This window comes from Lottia gigantea (assembly GCF_000327385.1).
Source record: "Lottia gigantea unplaced genomic scaffold LOTGIsca_47, whole genome shotgun sequence".
Taxonomy (NCBI): Eukaryota; Metazoa; Mollusca; class Gastropoda; family Lottiidae; genus Lottia; species Lottia gigantea.
Genome location: NW_008709640.1, coordinates 106,250 through 125,963, shown reverse-complemented (window position 1 = coordinate 125,963; position 19,714 = coordinate 106,250). Strand labels below are relative to the sequence as shown.

The 19,714-nt window shown below is 31.1% G+C and overlaps 2 protein-coding genes across 2 annotated transcripts; one reads left to right on the top strand and one right to left on the bottom strand.

Moving 5' to 3' along the window:
- Positions 1–645: 645 nt before the first annotated feature.
- Positions 646–4,342, top strand: LOTGIDRAFT_192596 (hypothetical protein). The gene is made up of 2 exons (XM_009061247.1): positions 646–876; positions 1,714–4,342. Exons 1-2 carry the CDS (start codon positions 668–670, stop codon positions 2,558–2,560), a joined length of 1,056 nt encoding a protein of 351 aa, XP_009059495.1. The 5' UTR covers positions 646–667; the 3' UTR covers positions 2,561–4,342.
- Positions 4,343–8,706: 4,364 nt separating this feature from the next.
- On the bottom strand, positions 8,707–19,451 carry LOTGIDRAFT_124680 (hypothetical protein; the record flags this gene model as incomplete). The annotated part of the gene is made up of 19 exons (XM_009061246.1): positions 8,707–8,873; positions 9,266–9,400; positions 9,806–9,952; positions 10,226–10,333; positions 10,697–10,853; positions 11,092–11,164; positions 11,589–11,704; positions 12,355–12,519; positions 12,735–12,913; positions 14,544–14,703; positions 14,923–14,987; positions 15,335–15,399; positions 15,867–15,984; positions 16,384–16,456; positions 17,480–17,642; positions 18,107–18,194; positions 18,589–18,745; positions 18,886–18,955; positions 19,294–19,451. Coding segments are annotated over 19 exons (2,364 nt in total), but the record flags the coding sequence as incomplete, so codon positions are not given.
- Between the last annotated feature and the right edge of the window lie 263 nt (positions 19,452–19,714).

Here is a 19,714-nt window from a genome sequence, read left to right as displayed (position 1 = left end):
TTAAAATGAGTCTTTGTTCATCAGTGGACTTACCTGGTGTCATAACTATATAAAACAAACCTTCTATAATCCAATAAATCAATAAAATTAAGTATTAATCCATTAAACTAAGTAATTAAGTAACTTAATATGCAAAGAAGCGTGTTTCAATAATTATTTAGTTCATCTCCATTCAAAGAGGTCGTATCCCTTTAAGATCATGTGATCATAATTTTATTTCCATGCTTTGAATATATAAACACTTTAGAAAAAAATTAATGTTGGTCTAAGTTCACTTCAAATTCAATTTTATTCACATACAGTTTTACTACACTATTGAATGAAATATTTCCTTATAAGGTTTGTTTGACTGTGATTTATGTTTATATATTTATATAAGCTACCCAAACATATGTGTTGGTTATCTTATGTCTTGAATCCATTATTAAGAAAAGTTGTCATTTACTTTCAGGTTGACATTAGATGCTTGTAGAAAATGGAATTTCATTGATGCCACAAGGTGTTGAATATTGATATAGACAACCATATCATGTGATAGTAACGTGACAGTGGGAATTGATCTTAAAATACAAGGTAGGAGGCTTAGCAGCAGACATCCAAAATGTCAATATTACACGTAGCCAAAAGAAGATTTTTATTTGTATGTTTGGTGACTGTTGTGATTTTGATGACAGTTTCTTGGCATCTATTGTGGCAATCCTATGAAACAGCAATAATAAAAACATCTCAACTTAAAACAGTGATAGAAAAACCTGGATTAATCATATCACAAATTCAGATGAATAGAAGTGATATCTCTTTCACTTCACAATATGGAATACAAAGTACCATCATTCCAAATGATTTTAAAAATATTTTGATGAAAATGACCAATATGTTGGAAAATTCAAATCATGAAATCAGCAAAGAAGAAGGAAAATATCTTGATATTCTTAAAAACCAATTGAATAAATTACCAAATGATTATAAAATGACTGATAAAACTAACATGGAGGGGAATCTTGATGAAGTGAAAAAGAAATTAAATTTCTCATTAGATATTCCTCAAAAAATATTACACAATCTAAGCTCTTCAGTGTCACGAATAAAATTTCAAAATTCAGCAATTGATAAATCTCCACATATCAAATCTTTATCAGAAAATATAATAATGGATCATTCCTCAATCGAAAATCATAAAAATCTTAACAATAGTTTTGACAATTCTATAACACAGAAAGGCAGCAATGATTCTCCATCACCAAACAATTTTAATAACAAACTTGAAAATAATAACCCAGCATATCATGAGGGAAGTAACAATCATGATAATATCAATCATGCTCCAGTAAATCCTGATATTAATGACAGAAATCCTGCACAAGAACAAGATACAGATTTATTCAACCATGTTGTACAAAATCCAATGCCAATTCATGATGGACAGCTCAAAAACAATGGTGCTGATGGTAATCATGCAACTAACACTGATCATCAGATCCTCATCAGCAGCAACAAGTCAAATGATCAGGGTGTACGAAAATTAACAGACATTAGTATGATTGATCTACAAAACACCTGGAATAAAATAAAGAAACAAACTACAAAATATGAAACTCTGAAAAGTCGGATGATTTTACCACAATCTGTGTCCAACATGAATCAAGCATATGATGATGATACTGAAGAATTAGAAACTACAAACAGACCAGAATATTGTAAAGGATGTTTCAGTTATGACTTTCAGCCAATTATTCAACAATCTCAACTATGCAAATCTAATGACAGAATCAGACTACTAATGTTTATTATCTCTGCACCAAATAATAGAGAATCTAGGGTTGTGATTCGGAAAACATGGGCAGCTAAATGTCGGGAACCTAATTCAGAGTTAAAGTGTGTGTTTGTCTTAGGTCGTTCTAAAAATAGTTCAGTGAATATGAATCTAATAACTGAAAATAAAACGTATGGTGATATATTACAAATTGATTTCATGGATTCCTATAGTAATTTAACTTATAAAACTATGTCCAGTTTTAAATGGGCAGCCAAATATTGTTCTAATGCACGTTATGTGATGAAAACAGATGATGATATGTATGTAAATACTGAACTTATAACTCAAATGTTACAAGCTGCTCCAAGAGGGAAATTTGTAGGAGGTTTCTGCTGGGGTACAAGTAAACCAAATCGTGACTTAACTTCCAAGTGGTTTGTGTCTTATAGGATGTTTCAGAAACCTCGTTTTCCGCCCATGTGTTCGGGTACGGGGTATATTTTAAGTATGGATGTGGTACGTAGAATATTAATGGTGTCCCATAATGTTCCTTTCTTTCATCTAGAAGATGTATATGTGTCATTGTGTTTACAAAAGTTTGGAATAATGCCTAATAATCTTGTTGGATTTAGCAATATGTACACTGAGTTTGATGCCTGTTCATATAAAAATTCAGTTATGACTTCTCATCGAGTTCCTTCTCAAATGTTAGAAGATTTTTGGCCTGTGATACAAGACTGTCCACCTAAACATGTGGCTCCAAGAGATTTGTATATTGTGTTACCTTACCCAGTTAATGAGTGATAAATGAGTTCTATAATAGGGAACAAGTACACATAAATTATCCACTACAAATTGTGATTCATTTTACAATTCAGTTTTGAAGGACTTGAGTTTGCTCATGTGCCTAAAATTTCTTTTACAGATGGCAGAGCAAAGTGGGCCGAATGTTTATGGTTCCTTATCATAAGTGTTCCAGTATTTTTTTAAAAGGGAATATATTACATGTATATTTTATTATATATTGTGCAGTCAAGGTTATTTGTGGGCAAGCAAAATATACTTTATTCATTTCGGTAGCTACCATATTGTTGATATAAAGCCTAAACCATTTCATAGATTGTTTGAATAGTCTTGTTTAAATAAAATAGAGTGAAAAGAGATGAAATTTAATTCTTAGTTTTGTATATATGTTATATTTAATATTTAAAATGGAAGATCAGTTATAGTATGGTACGCAGACAGGTACGCCATTTTGGGGGGATGATTTTAATCTTGAATTGACGAGTCATCATTTTAACATTCAATCGCAGATAATTCTGGACACACATGGATTTGAAGGCTCAAATTTCGACGGTGAGCTTTGAACACTATAACTGATTGTCTTAGCTAAAAATTCCTGTTTCTGAGACTAAAGTATGATTATTACAGAAAACTAATTGTGAATATTAAATGATCACAGCTTCTAGTTCAAAATTGACAATGAAATAAGTTTTAAATGGGAATGCGTCACAGCTGAGAAGAAATGATATGCCAAAACATTTTTTTGTTATAAAAGAAGCTCTATGATATATATTAGATTTCTTATTATTTTTTTTATTTTTGCATGTTTAGTTGCAGTTTGGTTATATTGATTCAAAGTTTATATGTATATGGTATACCAGTATATCATGTTACTTAAAAACTATAAGGATAGAGGTTATAAAAAAATTAAAGGGACATTACGCTTTTTTTGTAGGTAGAAATTTTTTTTTTACTCACAATATGTGAAAACTATACACCAAAATCTAGAGTCATGTGTCCTTTAATGTATCATAAAGTTTAAACTGTAGTAAAAAAATCCAGCCGTTAATTTTAATACCCCTTTAAAGGGGATTATTGATTTTATGTATTGATCAAGGTAATATCAAAATAAATTCCTATTCCGGTTTTCATTGTCCTGATGGAACATTAGACAATATCCTGATGGAACATTAGACAATCTCAATGGTTTTTCTTTCACATCACATTCTATAGACTTATGAGTATAGATATGGGACTGTATATACTTTAATGGTTATTAATTTTTTAAGTCTGCAGTGAATTGTATATATAATATAAATATTAACATGTAAAATAAAAAGTTGTTAATTTATTTCTTTATACAAGTTTCTTCCTTCTTAAAACTGAACAAAAAATGATCACGGCTTTGTTTAGATAGATGGTACTGCTGATCTGTATTTATATTTCTCTCATTGCACACTGCATGGCATTTTCATATGTTTCTCCAAAACAGATTTGAGATTTTCCTTGAATTTGAAATGTATGAATAGAAAACTGAACTGTTTCAAACATGATATTTGAAAGACAGTTTATAATTGTGTAAAAGAAAATAATGTAAAGTAGAATAAACGGCTAAAAGTAAACGTTACCATCTTGTGCAAACATAGTTCTATAAACAACCCTCTTATTTTATTTAGGTTTGTCAATAAGATAACCTTTAATTATATCTGAAGAAAATCATGCAAAATATCTGCACATAAATCAGTATTGTAACTGTAAGGCCTTGAAAAAATGTAATTTTGTAGAAATCAATCTTAAAAGGGTAATTCAGTATTTTTGTTGTTTACTTTTCTGCACCAGAATGGTCTAATGAAGATGGGCAATACCATGAAGTGTGCAATGAGGGAAATTTGAGCCAGGACGGCATCTTTAGTCTACTCCATTTCTAACTGTCAAGTCCCACACAGTGCCTCAGTTTATTGTCCCATTCCATGATTAGACGCTTTAGCTATGTCAGTCCATGTGACCTGCTTTACTGACAATTATAAACCAGGTTGAAATATCTCTTAGGTAAGCAAGCAAGCATTTAACTCACTGAGCCTCCATGGCTCTTAGTACTTTTGTATTGGCTATTTAAGCTTTAGAATAACAATAACATACAGAAACATACAGAAACCTGCAGGAGCCACCAGGTTTCTCAGTATTATTGTATTGGCTATTCAAACTTTAGAATAAAAATAACATACGGAAACATACAGAAACCTGCAGGAGCCACCAGGTTTCTCAGTATTATTGTATTGGCCATTCAAACTTTAGAATAAAAATAACATACAGAAACCTGCAGGAGCCACCAGGTTTCTCAGTATTATTGTATTGGCTATTCAAACTTTAGAATAACAATAACATACAGAAACACACAGAAACCTGCAGGAGCCACCAAGTTTCTCAGTATTATTGTATTGGCTATTCAAACTTTAGAATAAAAATAACATACGGAAACATACAGAAACCTGCAGGAGCCACCAGGGTTCTCAGTATTATTGTATTGGCTATTCAAACTTTAGAATAACAATAATATACAGAAACCTGCAGGAGCCACCAGAGTTATCAGTATTATTGTATTGGCTATTCAAACTTTAGAATAACAATAACATACAGTAACATACAGAAACCTGCAGGAGCCAACAGGTTTCTCAGTATTATTGTATTGGCCATTCAAACTTTAGAATAAAAATAACATACAGAAACCTGCAGGAGCCACCAGGGTTCTCAGTATTATTGTATTGGCTATTCAAACTTTAGAATAACAATAACATACAGAAACACACAGAAACCTGCAGGAGCCACCAGGGTTCTCAGTATTATTGTATTGGCTATTCAAACTTTAGAATAAAAATAACATACAGAAACCTGCAGGAGCCACCAGGTTTCTCAGTATTATTGTATTGGCTATTCAAACTTTAGAAAAAAAATAACATACAGCAGAAAGCTATTCAATAGGAAAAAAGAAGTATTCACTATAACTATTTTTAAAACGATAAGTTTGACATGTCACGTCTGAACTGTATTTTATTTCCTACATTATGTTCATGTGTTTAAAGGGATAGACCAACGTGAAGAATTACACTAATTATGTATGAAGCCATATCCAAACCCTTTATATAGTACTTGAGAAATCGTTTAAAATTTGAAGTTTCCTATTATAATTATTGATACAAGGCCAGTGTTTTCTTGTGAATTGTTTTTTAGTGACTGGGAAAGGAATTCCGAGAATAGGGACATGCACAGAAGGTTATGTTTACAAATGAACGATGTTTGTGTACTTCTCCAGTTGTTACATGTAAATTATGGATTATTATCATTATATCAAAATTCACAAAATCACAAAAATGAGAAATGAAAATAATGAAGTTGATCGCTACTTTTATTTTCTATCATGTCTTCCGGTCGGAAATATGTGTAGTTAACACTGGCTGGTTCAATTGGTCCAATCAAAATTGAGTTCTCATATTCGCTACTTTCCAGAACAGTAAAATTAGAGGCCGCGAGATTTAAAATACTTATGTAACCGTATTCTATCAATCCACATAAAAAAAAAAAAAAACAGGCTGAATCATGATTGAATAAAAGAGAACTTTTCTGAAATATATTGAAATAATGAAAAAAACATCTGCCATGCTGTGTGCAATGAAGGTTAATTTTCATCAGGACAAAATTGCCCATCTTCAAATGATAACACTTGTGCTGTCACCTTTTGTGATGAATCGTATCATATCGTATCGTATACCAAGGTCGTGTCACAATACTCATCTCATTCAAGTCAGTAAATTAAATCAATTTTTTTTTAGTAAATGGATATCAACCACTCTTATCAGCTACATAACCCAATATGTCAGTTATATAGCTATCAATAAATAAATAATAAATAATGACACTTAGAAGTGGTCCGCACCCTAAATATGCTAATGACGCATACTTACAGAAAAAAAAAACCCAGATTAAGTATTATTTACTTTGCATTTAAAGAAAATATTTAATAGTTTCAAATATGAGTCTATGTAACTAGTAAGTTCAATGAATATCATTACAGAACCATGAGTGATGGAAAATTACATATCCATTGTTGCACCAAAATGACAAAATTGACCTTTATCATATATATCATGTAGTTTCACTTTAAACAAAAAATATTCTCATTAGTTTATAGTATGTGCAATATTTGATCAAATTATCTTAAACCAATAGACATGAGGATATTAGCCATATCAAATGATTACTATATAGCATATTATAGATAAATAATATAAATATCAATTAGCTGAGATTAATATACATGTATTGGTGAATCGATATATCATGATATGATATGTCACGTTTTACGTATTGTATTGCAGAGTCGTGTATAGATCCTTTATGATACCTCTCATTCTTAAAAAAAAATGGGAGATTTTTTTTATACAAGTCATTGAATGCACTAAATTTTTTCACAGACATGACTTGTTAATACTATTTATAAGATATTAACCAATCTTATCAACTACATTACCACATATAACAGTTATAAAGTTATATTAATAAATATTGAAACTTTATATAAAGTGTTAAAATTTATCCCGATATAGCAAAGTATTGCAAAATGAAAGCCTGCACAATTCATTCTATATATCAAGAAAAAGGTTTTACATGACACGATTAGAAATAGCCTGCAGTAGAAATTGGTTAGATTACAATGGAGATGAAATTATCAGAAAAAAACTAATCAATATTGTAATCAAATATAAAATAGATTGGTCCTATCCCCAAATATGACCTTAGAATGGCCTTTGTGATAATAAAAACTAATAAAGAACTTACTGAATATGGTCCTGCAGGAGGCTGACCTGTTTTCTCCCAATGTAAATATGGTAAATTAGGAATGGTACTGGGCTGGCGTCGCTCACGTTTACATACTCTCAATTCCTGGTAATCTTTACCTAAATAAACAATATCTCAAACAATTGAAGAGTTATTCCCCTTTAGTCTTCAGATTTGCTATTTCTGTCATTCTTAACTAAAACATAATCTTATCAATAACAAAGACTAAAAACAAAATTTGGAGTAATGACTTTCCCAACATTAAATTACAATGCTGTTGAAATCAAAAACTATTACTGATTAGCTTAGCTGAACAATTCCTGGTTCTGAACCAAGGTATGATTGACTCCCAAAAATGGCACTCATAGACATGAAGATAACCCCTTTCAACATACAAATAGAAGGTTGTACACAAAAGACTTAAAACAGAGATCAAATCTCAAGCTGCAACATATATCATATAACAACAAACTGAAAGGAAGATATCATAATTTTCAAAGACATGTAGTTTCCTGCCAGATGAAAGGCAAGTTTGGAAATTAAATGGAACATTACTGAAACCTTCAAAAGTTAAAATAAACAACTTAAACATTACTAACCTAATACTGTTTTACTCCAAGAATTGACTCTGTATTCTTGAGGATTGTCAATAGCATTTTGATCAGGTGACCAATTACTATATCTTTCGACATCCAATGATTTCTCTCTCTTAATCTCACTTCCTTCCTGCATATAGATACAATAGTAAATTATCAATGAGAATATATATCAATTTGAGAGTGTGAATAAGTATACTGGCCATTGGCAATGAAAGAGTTAATCATTAAAGGGACTGTAAAGAGGTTTTCTAAATTTTTTATGTTTATCGGGGACACTGATAGATTTGATTATTGATTCATCATTCATTGGTGGAACCACAGACGTCTGACTGAAAATTGGAATGCTGCAAATAGATGCTATCAGTGAGCCTGATACACATAAAAACTTTAAAAAGTTTGAATACAGATTTGTATGTATACTTCTCATGTGACAAGTTTTACCATAATTGTAAAAATATATATACCTCATCTTCTTCAACTTCAACATTATCTTCTGGTACATAGGGCTCTATCTTCCAATGATCTTCCTAAAATTATACCTAGTTTTTATAGTCTTTTCAGTTAACTCCTTTAATTGCTTTGAAAAGGGGCATTGCCATGCAGTATGCACTGAAATTTGCGCAGTATAGCTCCTCTTTTTTAAATCCTCAATCTTTGAGGGATCCTGTTGTATTAGAAATTAAGATTAAATGCAGTAAATAAATGAAAAGCAGATACTGTTAGTAAAATATGAATCTAATCTTGCCCTACCTGACCAAATATTCCTATTTTATTACCAAAAACATCCCAGACAGCCACACTGGAATCACAAGATGCTGAGATGATTAATACTCGCTCATTTCTCTCACAAATTTCTATTGTATTTATCATATCTATATGAGGTTGGAACTGAGATATCAAAGCTGAAAATAAATATCAGGAATTTTCTGAATCACTTCTTGGTGATAGGGGTTGAAAGTAGACACCAGACAAACTTTCAAGAACACTGGCGTTGTTTCTTATCTTGAGGAAGCTGGCATTTTGGGAATTTCCTATATGAATCGGATAGGGATTAGATGAACAATCTTTATTGTCATATTTTTGGTCTAATGGAGAGAGTTCATGATGTTTTGGTCAGGTGATTATGAAGAGGTTTGTATGTTAAATAGCTAAACTAGACTCCAAGCTAGACATTTTGCATTTATTGCATATTTCTAAGGAAATCATTTTTATGTTATAAACATAACCACAAGCCACTTAAAGGACATTTTATGTGACAGCCATCCATTTTGAAAAATGCAGCAAAATAACTTACGAGGACATGTTTTTACTATTTGCTCTGATTCATGGATACAATATTCTAATATATCCCATACTTTAATATTGCCATCAACATCTCCTGTAGCTAGATACTGGTTATATTTATCAGTAGCCATCTTGATACTCCCAGCTGAATTAGTCAATAGAAAAAATCAATCAAATTATTTTCTTGTATTTCTTGTTCAAACCCTTCTTTTTTCAAAAAATTTTATGATAGAACTTAGTCATAATTGTGTAGAGTAATATTGAGAAGAACCACACTTACGATACAATTTGATCATAAGATTATTTGAGAAACTAAACCATGTAGTCATCTGACTTGGCAAAGCTTCTTAGTTTCATGTGGAAACATGGACAAATAAACTAAGCATACACAATCAAATCCTGAACTACAACTTTTTGGTGAAAACTGCGTTAAAAGATCAGGAGCCACAGATTTAACAAGTCAAACTTTACAACTGCAGGTGTTCAACGAATGCATGTTTTTCACAGCAAATTTTCTAGCATTTTTAAAAGCAAAACGGACAAGACATACCATGTTCATGAGCCACAAATTCTGCAATTAAAGTTCCATGGTTGGCATTCCAAAATCTCACCCATCCATTACCACCACATGATACTAAATTAGCACCACGACTGGCAGAGTTACTTTTTCTTGATTCTAAAAATAGCAGTTTACAAACTGCCCAACCAAATTCATTCTGAAAGAAACAAATAAGTAAGCAATAATACAACATCTATCAAACGAAGTGAACCTGACTAGGCTGATGAAGACGGGCAAGACCATGAATTATGCAATGAGGGAAATTATGTCAGAAGTGCAGTACTACACTTTTTCAATTTGCAAATATCAAGGTGTCTGTCTGTGTCTGTAGCACACTGGTTCAGTGGTGAATTTGGGAGATGGCCAATAAAAGTAAAAATTACAGAACAGCTTCAAATGTATACATCAGACCAAAGTTCCTACCATACACAATCAAAGGTAAAATTCTAAGTACCTGTTCATCAGTACTACTTTCACTAACTCTAGATAAACCTCTTGATTTACAGGGACCCGTTGTCGCTCTTTGCTCATTGTTCTCCTCTATATTTTCTTCTACTGAAACCTGACAAAAACAAAATTATGAACGAGCTCACCCATGAGATGTTGTAAGTGTGTGTGTTATGTGTAGAAGTTTATTTTTAATGCACTTGAAACCCATATGATTGAGACAAACTGCCGGACAAAAAAGAAACATCTATGGGATGGAAGAAAATTCTCATTTTTGAATATTCTGCTAATACCAGCACATTAGTCATATGCATATAGTACAATGGACCTCTGTTTATTTTATCATCAGAACCACTATAAGCTTTGATCCATGTCAGCCGTATTACCCTAACTGTGTCTATAATCATACCTCTTGATTACCAAGCAGTGGTTTACTTCTTGATTTGATAACTTCTCTTTTTGATCTCTGACTTAAATGTCTGGTGGCTTGTTCTGAATTAGTATTCCATATAACTATATCACCATCATATGATCCACTAGCTAGAGTATGGGGACCAACAAATGCTGCATTCAACACATCTTCAGTATGTGCCTAGAAAAAAAAGGATGTCTTAACAAATGGGATAATTCCAATCAATTAAAAATTCAAAAACTCATACCAACAGCATGTTATTTCAAGTCACAAGATCACAAGCATATATCAAAATGAACATTTTTATAGTTTAACAGATAATAAGGCCTAAAATACTGTGATAATCACAATCCACATAAAGTTAGCAAAATGCTAGCATATTTCTGAATATGACAATAATAAGAGTAATGAACTCTACCTGTCCACCTTTCCAATCAGCAGGCTGTACATGATAATCTTTAAAACTGGTATTACGAAACACTGTTAAATATCTAAAATCAGAAATACCTTAAGATGAAGAAAATTGTAACAAACATAATCTTTGTTTATTAGCATTTCATTTTAAAACTAAGACTTCAAGACAATAAATTTCCAAACACCTTCAATTGATCAAATGAGTAACCTTCAGGTATTATTGTGTTTGACTAAACCAGGTGGCAATAGAATAACTCAATTACAGCAATTCAGATTGTCGTCTGCTGTTAGTTCAAATCTTAACACGAACACAATTATATGGATAACAATTACTTTAATAAATAACTTGAAACGTTTCAACGATGATTCTTTCGTCTTTATCAAGCAATGATGTTCAAATCTGCCTCAAGGTAAGAATATGACAATCTGAGTATTTACATCAGTATACAGAAGAAATTTAATAAAATACAAATATCAAAATAGAACACTTAAAAATCTTACCTGGTCCAACCTAAAACTATAACACTTCTTTTTAATATCAATATCTGACCTAAATCAGCAGGTTGTCCTCCAGCACATTCTAATACATGATAACAGTGTCCATTAAAATCCCACACCTAAATCATATTTCAAATAGAAAACTTGTTACCAGCATTCTATCTTAAAGGTCTTGTAGTCATGTATTTATAAGCTTAATTCCATCAGGTGTCTATAGTATTTTTTTTTATTTCCAGGTGTCCACAGCATATTTTTAAAACTAACTTAGCTCTCGATAATTAGGTTGGTAGAGTTTATAATTAGCTCTCAATAATCAGGTTGATAGAGCTAATATTTAAGTTGATAGAGCTTATAATTAGCTCCCGATAATTAGGTTGGTAGAGTTTATAATTAGCTCTCAATAATCAGGTTGATAGAGCTAATATTTAAATTGATAGAGCTTATAATTAGCTCTCGATAATTAGGTTGATAGAGCTTATAATTAGCTCTCGATAATTAGGTTGGTAGAGTTTATAATTAGCTCTCAATAATCAGGTTGATAGAGCTAATATTTAAATTGATAGAGCTTATAATTAGCTCTCGATAATTAGGTTGGTAGAGCTTATAATTAGCTCTCAATAATCAGGTTGGTAGAGCTAATATTTAAGTTGGTAGAGCTTATAATTAGCTCTCGATAAATAGGTTGGTAGAGCTTATAAATAGCTCTCAATAATTAGGTTTGTAGAGCTAATAGTTTTTCATCCAAAAAAGTCAGAAACAAAAGACTAACCTTTACACTGCCATCAGTACTACCAGTATAAATACGCGTTTCAGAGGGATCTTGTGCTAAACATGTTACTTCAGAATTACCATGTACTTTATTAAATTGTTTAACTTTCTGACCAGTATCTATCATCCACATTATTAATGTACCACCTTGACACAGACTTACAACCTGGTAATAATAATAATAATTGGGCCTTGACAAAAAAGTCTGTAAACACTAAGCCATAATATCATTTACAGACTTGCTGTTAAGTCTGGCTAAAAAATGATTTTTTCTTGTTTTTTTAATATTTCATATTGGGTATTTTCTTTTAGATATTTCTTTTTTCACAATCCTCAGTTAAGATAACTAGGAAATCCTTATGTAATGCAATTAATACTGACCTGATTAAAGACTGTATTATATAAAGCTGATATAACTGGTTTATCATGACTAATTACTCTATTCTTTATCTCAACCTTCATCTCCATCATGGTTATTTGATAATTAAAAGTTATAAATAACCTATTTCTTTCTAAACCATGCCGATCTCTACTATCATCGAAATATAATGTTGTATTCACTGAAAATATGGAAATATCACACTGGAAAATCATTAATTTTCATGGACACCAAATTTTGTAAATTTGTGGTCAAAGCAAATTATAGGTGAATTACATTTATGGATCCCTACCCTCGATTGGTGAGTTCCGCAAGTTTGGTATTCATTGAATCAACCCGACTTTCAATAAAACATTAGAACAGACTTCAGAATGTGTTCAGAAAAATAGTAGGAGTAGATAGAATTCAAAATGGCGGAGAAAGAAATAGAAGCAAAATTTTGACATATATCCGCTTTAGTACCATTCAATATTTAGAACCTATTAATCAAGCCCCACCAATATGAGTTAGGAAAACAGATTTTTAAATGGTGTTCAGTTCTACTGAATATTCATTGTCCAATGTGAACAAATAAAGGTTTTCCATGTCAGTATTTCTAACAAAATGGCTCTATATGAAATTCAACAATTTCATCAGAATTGTTTTATACTTGTATGTCCTTCAGCAATTACCTTACTCACTATACAAAAACAGCCAACACAGCTTCTGCATTATGTACATAAGAAAATAATTGAATAAAAAATTATAAAAAAACACACTGCTACCAAAGTCTAAATTATTCTTTTATAAGTAAAATGTGCATAGCAGACATCTAAAAAGAAAATTTGTGCATAGACAAAAAAAAATAATAGACTCTTCTTGAAGAATGTTTTATTGACCAAAGTGGAAGGTGAGTTGGGAAGAATTGGCATGCTCAAGATAGTGGAGCTCATGGTCAGTAAGTTTTTGATTTGGACACAAAAGCTTATTACGTCTAACATGAATGAAGATCATCTACTGCAAACGTTAACAAAAAAATATTGATTTTCTAAAAGCCTATGTCAAAGAACATTTTGTAGTGTTGTTACAAGCTGATGATGGGTTAAACATCCAAATATTTTTGAATGACACAAGATCTAAATTAAGTTAAAATTTTTGACTTCTAATCCAAGCTGATTCTTGGATATCCTCTACATAAGCAAAACTCTTAGTGGAACCTAGTGTTCAAGTTACCTTTTATAACTTGCTGACAGAGTTTACATTTACCAGGTTCTTTACCTGATTTATTATTAACATAATCTGTATAAACAATCTTAATATTACAGTATATTGCCAAATTGGCATGGTTATAAATGGCAATGGCAATGTTGAGGTAGCATAGATATAACTTTTATGGCAATGAGAACAAAAATATAAATTATTCATATAACATAAAACAACCACAATAAATAATTAAACAAAACACAGACTAAAAAAACACAAAGAAAATAAGAGAGCAAAAATATCTCATGTGCGTATGCACAGAGGTGTTCATTTATTTGTCTGAATTCCAATTATATGCAGCTGCAAGTTCAAAAATTCCACTTTGACTCTGAAATGTCAACTCAACTGAGGCAAGCTGGTCTGCCATTTTCTCATCAAGGATCTGTACGACTTTCAATTCCTGCTTATTGAAAGAACCTACAAGAATTATTTTTAAAAAAAAATGAAATGAATGGAGTTTTACGTCCTACTTTTCTGAATTATTTTTGAGACAAGATGTTTTATGGACACTGACATTCAACAACCATTTTCAAATCATTAGCATTAGCATACATAAAATATCAAATTACCTTCTGGACCTTTAGGAAACATGCCAGCTAATCTCTGTATACACACTTGTAGTTGTACATCCCAAATACGTAAAACTTTATCTTTAGAAAAACTAATAAGTTGACCTCTGTTTTTAATAAATTGTACTTTAACTACCCCAGCCATATGTCCTCTTAATACCTATGTAGAAACAAATACATTACATACATTACAATATAAGATAGTTCATAACACTGTACAACCAATTCTAGTATGTTCAATGTCATGAGACTCATTCAAAAGGCTCAGTTAACAACATATTTGAACTCATTTGATATTGTAACCAAAGAGAAGCTATGGTTAGATAAAATGTGTATATCAATCTGTGCATGTATTTTAAAAAAATGAAGCAATTCTTACCCCATTTGGTTTAGAAACTACATAAGGATTCCATAAACAGACATGATTATTTACCCCTGCAGTGGCTAGAATGAAAAAAGAAAAAACTTAAAGAAAGAAAAATAGACCATCAAGGAAAGAAAGAAAGAATTTTTTTCGAGGATGATAACTTAGTTTCCCAAAATCATTTGTACCTGCTGATCACTGGCCTTATCTCTTGGCACAGGATAATCCTTAATCATTTACAGCTGGTTTGACTAGAATAATGAGGAAAGATGACTTATTCAAGTCACCGACTTTCATGTCTGACTTGTATTGAAACAGCATTAATCAAAACTCATCACCGAATAAAACATAAAATTAGAAACAGTTATTTTATGTAGTTTATCTGAATCGATAAGTTTCTTCCTACAAATGTTAAAGATGTACTTACCAATTAGATTCAGTTGTTCATTATAATCAAAAGCATTTACACCTTGTGATATGTTGAATTCACATCTGACAAAACATAATTAGAAAGTGTTTAAATATTATGGAGCTTATATTTCTATGGTATATGGTAAGTGATTAAACAAGTGGATCAAGTTATTGCTTCCATGAGGAAATGTGTTATTCAAACTCAATTTATTCATCCAACCCGAAGCAGAATGGCACTTAGTGCACCACAAGCAAAAACTATCATGGAGATGTTAAACACATTGATAATACTTACGTTCTTTGTATATGTTTCTTCGGTGGCTTGGCTCCACTACAAAATACATATAGATAATTATAATTTTGAAATTTGTTATTGTCATATATCTAGATGTCTGTGAATTACACTTTAAGCAAAAATACTGCGATTCAGACACCTGATTAATAATCATATAAGGTTTCATTGACTCAATAATTAAATGGAAGTTGGTGATATTGGACAACTCCTTTCTAAATTTATTCACAATATGCAAGTAGTATGAGAAACTTACTGTGATAATTTGATATTTTCATTAACGGCACTGTGTTTTTCCATCCAGCCTATTACTACAGCATTATTAGACATAGTAGCACAACTTATAAAACATTCTAAATAATGTGAAAACATCACTGAAAGAAAGAAAATACATGTATAAATATATGTGTCATACATACTTGTATGACAAGGACCATGCATTTTCATATTTACTCAAATAGGCAACAGAAATTGAAAGTACATGTAAAAAAAAGAAACAAGTATTTTGAAAAATTGTGTAGTCTTCAAATGGCAGTGGTCTGTTAGATCTGATTGATCTGGTTTCCAATTTACATTTTGAAATTTTCTTGCTGTCATGGTTCTACAAATTTTGGAAATGAATCCCTTGTTTTTTCTTTCAGAATTACAAATTACATCATGATTCCTCAAATTGCAGACCATTCCTGACCTTGGTAACATGGATTGATTATTCAATTTATAAAAAAACTAAGGTAAATTTAAATAGAAAGTGAAAGTAAGTATCTAGGCCTTACCTTGTCTGACCCATTCTACTTTATCTTTAATATCTTTATGTGCTAAATACGATGTGTAGGATGCATTTTTAAACTGCCCGTCTGCTACATTGGATAATGTCACTTTTAAACACGGATCTGTGGAAAGAATGAAACAATACATATGATTATGAAGGCAAAATAAATATTTATTTCCAAATTAACTACAAAAAGCTAAAATATATTGAAATTTCTGTTTTTACACCATATCAAATTTGACAAGTCATTTTTGTTCTTTGCTGGTACTATATAATCAAAATATTTACAAAGGCATATAAAAGAATGAAGTTTTGTATAGAAAATCAAAAAATATCAAATTTACAGCCTTTTGACTGTCTACCCCATCCACACAAAAATATAACAAATAAATACTATACACGTCTACTTAACTAATATTAAAGAGGCCCTCACACCATAGCCAATAAGAAAAGCAGTTATAAGTTTCGAATGCAACTGCGATGCAGCTAAGTTGTGAGTTGCTTTGAGAGCTCATGACCACTTTCATTATTCGTGTGCAGGCACCTTTAACAATGTATGTATACATGATTGAAATTCCAGTAATACAACAGTTGTACAACAATCTTAAAGCAGAAAACTAATCTACTAATCGATATGTTCTTAATCATGAATCTAATACTTCTACAATAAAATCTAAAATGTCTATGACATTCCTAGTGAACATCTAAACTTTTTACTACATATTTGAATATAAATTTCTTACCATAAGCTATATTAATGAAAAAATCAAATTTATCTTTCTGAATTTGAAAATCTTCAAGGAACATCTATACCGGAGATCAGCAATGATAGTGGTATGCATATCAAATAATGTACAAACAATTACTGTTGTTAGAGTGGTTTGTCCTACAATTTTTCTTACTCAAGCCATGCATGCATTTTATATTAGTTTACCATGACAAAGCTGATTCTTACGAACAAAATAAAGCAACATTCTTCAGAAGACGAAACTTTGTTCACTTCAAAGATTTCAGTATAGATCCAAATTGTCAATAATAAACTTGGCAGCTAGCTGTGCTGTGTAAGCAGTGTTCTTATCTTATTTGTGCATTATGAAAACCAAAGTGTAAAATGAGATAAAAGGTCTACCTTGTTTATCTCCTGCAGGCGCTGTAGGACGTTCAAATAAGGCAATATTAGCAGAATTAAAAAATAATATATTAACTACACCACCAACATCACCCCAAACTAAATTAGCTTCATTAGGATTATCTGGATTATACCTAAATACAAGATAAATACAATAATGAAATAAATCTTCATCTAACATTACCATGGTCAATGCAAGCAATGTTCATCCACTGAACTGCTTTTTGAGATAATGAAGCAATGTTCAACAAGGTAATTTTCAGATGGAACAATGTTATTTTAGGACAGTGGAATAGCTAAGTTTGTCACTAGTTAGAATGTGTCTGCTAGGCAATTAGATCTTTTGGGTTTGAAATATTCTGAAGCCATAGCCAATGCTTCCACAAGTCAGGCTGATGTGGACTTTCAACCCCTATGACCAGAAAAGAGGAATAATTTGTCAGTTCTTTTCATTTACAGCTTGTTGAGAGATCTTTAAATTCTATATTCCTTAAAACATGATGCTGTAGATTTTCTTCATATTGGCACTTACATTAAAGCCCAATTAAAGCTTCCTTGAGTAGCAAGTTTAAAATTTAGTTAAAAAGTTCTAAATTACCAGTAATCTAATGATAAAGGTGTAAATGGTAGATCTTGTACTGTATACTGACATAAAAACTCTAGTTTACTACTTAAATCATATATTGCTGAAATATACAAATGATATGTATGATGTAGACATGTTTTCATATTTTAGTATTCTATTTCTGGAACATGTTCATCCCTCAATTAAATGTCAAACTGCAGAAAAAAAAAGTAATTGGAGTTTTACTTTTTACTTTTCTGAACATTCTGAGCTAATGAAGACAGGCAACTCCATGAAGTGTGCAATAAAGGAAATTTGGCCAGGACAGTGGCATTTGCCTATACTTTTTCAATTTCAATCTGTTGAGGGATTTTCAAAATTCTCAGCCTGTGGCACACAATGCCCCAACAACTAAACACTTTTTCTATGTCAGCCCCTTTACAAGCATAATATGGTAATATGGTCACAACTATACCATTATCATATCTTGTAATATAAGCAATCAGTTTTCTTACCTATTTCTTTGGAGGTAAATGCTAAGGCTATCTTGTTTACATTTTGTAATAAAACAAAATCCATAACCCATAAATCTCTAGCTCTATAAGCACCAGTAGATATCTTTAATGATTTCTGTAGTTTTAAATCTTGATTCCACATAGAAACACATCCTTCCTGAAAAAAGTATTTCAGACACAATTTCATATAACTTTGACTCTATTTGACAGAAGCTTTAATTGTTCCTGGTACGTACATAAAGGCAAAAAACTTTTGCGAAATCCAAGAAAATGAACTAATCAGTGCTACAATCTTACCTTACTAATACCAACATATCTATTAGTATTTTTTAAATATGATACACGCTGTACAATATCTTTATGTGGACTGAAAATAACAAAATGAAATAATAACCATATATAACAGAAGTACAATTAGGCCTTTATCAATAAACATGTCATATAAGAGCCCTGTTTTCTGGTTTGTTGAAACTTGGTATATCATACATAATTAGAGTTAGGTCCCTTGCCATTTGGACACAGATGATTAAAATGTTACTTTGTTTTAAGTGTATATATGATTTGAATTGACCAGGCACCAGCAACTTGCAAATAATCCAATCAAAACTTCCAAATCAATGTGTTCAATACATCAAAGGCTAAGTAACAATTACTAAACTAGCAGAATTTCAACAATGTATGAAACTATGAGTAATTTATTTTTACCTGAGTAAATTTTTAAGATCTTTCCACTGTGGAACTTGTGTTGATTTGACTCTGTCATCTTTTTCATAAAATTCAAGTAACATATGAGAGGCAAATTTATCCCAGTCCACACTACCTTCTCTTGTGACATCAATATTGTCATATAATTCTCCATACTGAAATATATAGAAGTATATTATTATATCTTTACATAAGTAAAAGAGCAAAAAAAATCGATGCAACTTACTGTAACAAATTACATAACCAAGAAAAACATTATGCCAATCTAGACTAGACTAAAATTGTCAACTCAGCTTTTCTGAGTGTTTACATGAGTGATAATAACTACTTTGTCCTTTTATTACGCTACAAATAGATGGATAGCAAATAAACCTCTTATCATGCATTTAGACCCTTCAAAGTACAAAAAATCAGTAGGAAG